This window comes from Sphaeroforma arctica (genome assembly GCF_001186125.1).
Source record: "Sphaeroforma arctica JP610 unplaced genomic scaffold supercont1.647, whole genome shotgun sequence".
In the NCBI taxonomy this organism is placed as follows: Eukaryota; class Ichthyosporea; order Ichthyophonida; genus Sphaeroforma; species Sphaeroforma arctica.
Window position 1 is genome coordinate 6,137 of NW_014039911.1, and position 6,141 is coordinate 12,277.

The following is a 6,141-nucleotide window of genomic DNA, read 5'->3' on the forward strand; positions in this document are numbered from 1 at the left end:
TATATTATATCTATATCTATCTATATGCATATATGTATATCATATATATACATATATATATATATATATATATATATATATATAAACTGACTATGCAATACTTCTGGAGCGCGTCGCATACTATTGTATCTTTTCCTACTCTTCTGTGCCTATCCGACAATTATTAATACGTGATCTGACCGTCATGTAGATATCCGGGATTTGGTTTCACTCGACGATGTAACGGAGGACGAGGAGCTCAACTTCGGCCCCAATGGTGGCTTACTGTATTGCATGGAGTAAGTGCTCAAAACTGCTCACCGGTGTACTGTGTGATTGAGATTCCTGATGCTGATTCGGCACTCTAGCTCAAATACATGTCATGCATGAAGTGATGAAGAAATGTGTGTATGTGGACATTTATAGCTTATAGATGATTGTATGGATGTTTGCATACGTGTCTATCTGTATTCATCAGCGTATCACTTTCGATTCAGAATTTCAAGATAGCATCACTATAACTACACTGTCAACTGTGATTTATAGTTGAACTGCCAAGTGTGACGGTATGCGGTTGTGTTTTGATCAGCTATTTCTAGCGTATGGTAGGGAGTAATCTAGTAATCTACGCCTGTCATCGTGCAAGTATTAGTCTGTTTTGAAATATTCTCAATAGAGCGTGCAGCAATGATCGGGTTTCTGTACATCAGATACATCGACCTCAGCTTAGCGCGTGTATCGTTTACTATTTGCAGTTGCATGGTGGAGTAGGAACTTGTTCGAGGTATGAAACATCTCTCTCCTAGGCAACACTAAGGAGCTAGTCTATGTGCATGCTATCACGAACAAATAACATACGCGCGTAGCGTTGATTAAATTTACAGCCCACTTGTTATGAGCAATGCACAAGTTGGACTTCTTTCTTGGTTATTTATCACCAAGGGGTTGGTTGGGGAGGGGGAGGAGCAGGATGTCGTCAGCTCACATCTTGAATATCATCGTTACCCATATACTCGATAGCCTATTATTGGCCTAAAGGTGAAGGTCTGTGGTGGTGTTCAGCGTATCCCTCACTTAGTACGCATAAGTATCAATATACACAAACAACCCGATTCCTATGATTTCACTTAGATGAACTTCCGTTTCTGTCCTCGCAGATTTCTGACGGAGAACCTGACGTGGCTTAGGGATGAGCTCGAGGATTACGACGAAGACTATATCATCATAGACTGTCCAGGTAATATTTGAGAGTTGTTAAATGAATATAAATATACTCAGTCAGAGATATGATTTGTACAAATACATGTATGCATACAATATGGTATGCAATCGATGTGAAGTATACTGCGTTGTAAGCGTACCCAAGTTTCATGTGCCTCGCTTCTCCTCAAATGACTTTCACTTACGATCACTTTGGAGCCGATTTTTGCGGCACTATACCAGCCACCATGTTATCCTATAATCCTATCAGCAGCGTGGCCCACATAGCTATGCGGTAATTTCAAAGGCTAATATATAATTCATTGAATAAACTTCCAATCGATCAGGCTAGAGGTATTGCGGTATATTGAGTATGGTCACGTAAGATTGGTTTTCTCTCGTCATACCCTATTAGACACGCAGCATAAGGTCGGGCTAATAATCCCGACGTTTTTAGCAGATCAGAGAATCGAAATACTGTTCACGTATTGAGAGTGGCTCTGATCCCATCTTACTTGATTTTCGGGTTCAGGTCAGATTGAGTTGTATTCGCATTTCGACTATATGAAGACGCTCGTCACAGCTTTGCAGGAGTGGGACTTCCGGGTTTGCTGTGTATATTTAATGGATGCACAGTTTATGGCAGGTATGGTTTGTGATAGGTGTCGAAAAAGTTATGCTGGTTATCAATTTCTGTAGAAAAAACCTACCAGTTGATATTTTGAAAAGTGCATATATTATAATATATTTTCTCACACAGTTGCGTGTTGTAATAGTATAATATTGTGCAATTAAGCGTGATGTTTACGACTCAACTCATAGGCATGTATACATTGTATTTTTCGTGATTACTCATGCACATGCAGATACACCCAGATATCTATAGCCTCATCTGCAAATGATCTGAGCATATATTTTACATGCGTTTATGTTACTTCACATGAATACGAACTTATACATTGAATTGTGTGACGCATTGCAAATTTATTTTTCGTTTGATACTCACCGAGACACAAATGTTGTATTTGAGGGGCTCTCAATATACATTCAATCGTGGTTTTGCTAGAAAATGAATTCATTGCAACACCGCGGAATACAGAAGTTAGTACTGTCCAGCTACTACTCTTTGGTAAACTCCATATGTGAAATGAGAAAGTACGATTTTTCTGCACGTCTGAGTATATACTCTCCATGGAGGCTGAGTTGTTCATATGTGAATACGTATATGTATAGTAATTGCATGCAGACAGGGTCAACAGACAGATGTTTCTTGATGTTTTGGTAGTTTGTTGTGGATAACTAGGCCGATTCATATCGAAAGTGTATAAATATTAAACTGCACTTTTCCAGACTGTTATCGTATGTGATGCTCCCGAGCAATAGCTACTGCAGCGAGAAATTCAAAGCAGGAATGGTATAGCTACACAGCCAATAGCGCTACAAACATGCGAAAACTTCGCAACGCATACTTACGTCTTCCTGAAGTTATGATCAACTTCCTTCGTGCCACCCACTTCACACAGATAGCGCCAAGTTTTTCGCGGGCGTGTTAAGTGCGCTGTCTGCGATGATTCGTTTGGAGGTACCGCACGTCAATGTTCTAACGAAGATGGATTTAGTAGATAACCCCAGGAGTCGACAGGTGGAAAGGTACAAATCTTTTCTTTTATCAGTGTTTACATGCAAGATTGATGTTCGATCTACTTCTGTGTTAGTGCTCGAATTTGGTATATACTTTCAATTTGACCTCTACCCTGTCCCACACTACTGTCTCTAGGGTATACAGATAGAGGGGTTTATCGGATTGGACTTTGTACGCTATGTTGTGCCTTTGGGAATTCGTATCGTTTGACGTGCTGTGTGCTGACTTAGCATTACGTTGCTTTTTGCCACACTTCAGGTTCTTTCAGGCGGATTCGACGCTTTTGACAATCGATGGAGCGAGCCATCTCTCCGAAAAGTTTTACAAACTAAACGAAGCGATAGCTGGTCTGGTAGGTATTCTGGGAGTGCGCTCGTATTCACACATTGCCTGCAAGCCTTTTATGCACTAGTCTTTCATAGTTACATGTAGCCACATAATTGTGCAACGAATATTGAGCAAATTTTACGTAGTATACAGTAAGATTGGCACTCATCGAAGAGTTCAGTGTGCGTACAATGCTCAAGATCGCCACTATATAAGTAGTGATGGATAGTGCCGTGTGGGATGATTGTTTAGCCGAAATCCATCCCGAACCCTACTGAAAGGATTCCATAGCCCCTTATATATACACACGCATAAGTAAAATCTATCATGGCTAGCTTAATGATGGATACTAACCGTCTTCTTCGTTACTTTATATTTCAGGTAGATGAGTGGAGTATGGTTAGCTTCCTGCCCATAGATCGCACGGATTCAGATAGTATTTCCATAGTAATGCAACAAATAGACAACGCTGTGCAGTACGGTGAGGATGCAGAGCCTAAGGGTGAAGTAGTAAGTTATAGTGTGATTTAGTGTCATTTCTTTCAATTGCGGTGTCTCTTTTTTTAATTTTTTGGCTTCTCGCTATATATTTGATGGACGGAACGATACAACCGCGCCAGAAAAAAAACTACGTTGTTGTGTGTTGCTGTTTGATTCTATTTCATATTATATGTACGTCTCGAGTTGGTTTCGTACTAAACTCCATCGTGAGGTGGTCAAACACGCATACTCACTCACAGTTTGTCATTTTACAGCCGGATTTCGAGGACGAGCAAAGAGACGATTAGTATTACAAATTACATTAAACATAAAAAGCGCTGGATGTGTAAATATCACGAATTCATTACTACAACATATGGATAGCATCTTTTCAGCACAAATTGTATCTTGTATTCAGAACGTGCAAAACACAATCATCAATCAAGCTGCATGTTTTTTGCTGTTTTTTCCTCAAGAAGATAGTACCGTCGTTGTTGAATGAAAGTCATGAAATAACTTGTATCCTAGATATGAGTACGAATGTCTCTCCATATTAGTTGAATACAGGTAAAAAATGGTGTGGAAACACAGGAGGGAAATCATACAAATCTCACCAGGGGATTTTAGCGGAATTTCGATTTAGTCCCCACTAAAATAGCAGCCTCTCTGTGAGAAGAGTGAATGTATATAGCTAAAACCTCACTTCATAGCTTTAAAGCTGCGGCCTGGGTTGTATGCTCGAACATTTTTCTACAACTCAAACTATATTTTACTTTGGCATACTACGTGAATACTATTTAGCTACCTGCATAATCACGTGCCAGTTTATTTCTACAGAAGTATGGCACTTACAAAATACAAATACATTTAAAACTATTCTAGGTCTAGTCACAATGGAAACGCGGCAACAGGTTGGCCTCTCTTAACTGTGTACATTCTTTCCGCATTATACTGACGTACTGATATATTTTTGTAAAGATTTTAATAATAAACCAGTTTGTAAAAGAAACATGTATTGTAAAGATTCTAAAGCAAAATTTTACTAAACAAGTGTATTCAAGATGGCGATCTATGCTAAGGCGGCTATTTCCACTGCTTGATGAGATGTTATGGTGGCGATGAATGTACAAGGGCATATGGTTTTAGATGTGTCGAATGATCACAGTTGGCAATCTCACACCGAAGATTGAGTGTCATGTGCGTAAAACGTTTGGAAAGAGAGTGCTGAGGATCAGCAATTACTTCATATTACAAGCAGCTTTGTGGTAGTTAAGTATGGCGACGACAGTGAACAAGAAATCGTTTGTGCGAGAACATATATTTTCAATATTGACATTCTACAATAGTGCACAAAAGTCGATATTTAATTATATTTTATATATATAAATTATATTAATGAAATACGTTTATATTAGGAAGGCCAACGATTTTCCTGTTTTTCTGGTCTTCAGAAGCTGCCAGAGGGTGTAGTAATCTATTGTAGTATTTATACCTGTAGCTGACAACACACTTTTTCGACAAACGGTTTATTGGACAACACCCCGAGTATCTAGCTTCTGTCTCGGGTGTCTACAAAGTTGTCTGTCTACTTATATACTCGTTTAGCCCTGCAAGACCATTAACTGACTGCGCCGCATCCTTGTCCACTTGCTCGGCATCTCTGCTAATGGACAACTACCAAGGAGTACATACTTCCCTCGATGGACAACTAGCCAGGAGATACTATCTCCTCTGCACTAGGTGTTCATCTTTCTCTCTGTCATGTGGTTCTCTGATGTTTCTCGGTACCTAGTACCGAACTGTACCTCTGTTGCAGTGGCATCCCTCCAGGAACGGTCAGTTGTCACTGCAGCGTCCCTCACGCTCACCGAGGAGCCCTTGAATAATAAAAGACATAGCTCTCGACGACACCTTCATTGCTGCATGCGCTGCTATACATTACCGATGAGCGCATCTCTTTATCATTTCACTGTATGTCATATATGTCATTTATTTCGCAAACACTATTCTCACTGAACAGTATCCGGGTGACCCAGTCATCCAACTTTTTCCTACGAAAGTCCAGTTGTAACGCAAACTGGTAGCACAGCACTTCTCCAGCTCTTCACATGCCTCACCCTCGGAAGTCCCAATCTGAACGCACATGTTTATCCTTGCGTGCAAGCACCACCCACCCATTGCCGTCCAATACGTGTTAACACTACTCTGCCAACTAAAAGCTTCCGGACACGACGTCAGGGCTTCGACAACTTCATCTCGTTCATTAGCCGATGCTTCCTTGGACGGTGGCTCGTACATCTGTTGATATCATGAGCGCACTGCTGCTTCGCTTGCAACGCTGAATCAAGGAAGGATAGATGCAAACGGAGAAAACTGTGGAAGGGAAGAAGTTTGTGAACGACATAAGTAAACTACCAACGATATACAGACTTGATCGAAAGGACAGTAAGGACCCAATCGATACGAGCAGTCTGGTATTGTTATCTAGATTCTTAAAAGTATTTAAACAGATC

General features: G+C 40.4%; 1 protein-coding gene across 2 annotated transcripts in view; it reads left to right on the forward strand.

Moving 5' to 3' along the window:
- The window catches only part of SARC_07822, a 5,553-nt gene extending 1,560 nt beyond the window's left edge, over positions 1 to 3,993 (forward strand). Inside the window, exons 3-9 of one of the 2 annotated variants that reach the window (XM_014298225.1) lie at positions 191 to 278; positions 1,137 to 1,216; positions 1,712 to 1,825; positions 2,703 to 2,829; positions 3,080 to 3,177; positions 3,534 to 3,658; positions 3,904 to 3,993. In XM_014298225.1, the coding sequence (XP_014153700.1) occupies positions 191 to 278; positions 1,137 to 1,216; positions 1,712 to 1,825; positions 2,703 to 2,829; positions 3,080 to 3,177; positions 3,534 to 3,658; positions 3,904 to 3,936 (665 nt within the window). In that variant the 3' untranslated portion in view covers positions 3,937 to 3,993. Of the gene's footprint in view, positions 1 to 190; positions 279 to 1,136; positions 1,217 to 1,711; positions 1,826 to 2,702; positions 2,830 to 3,079; positions 3,178 to 3,529; positions 3,659 to 3,903 lie in introns of both variants that reach the window. The other variant, XM_014298224.1, reaches the window with a different exon arrangement.
- The last annotated feature ends 2,148 nt before the right edge of the window (positions 3,994 to 6,141 follow it).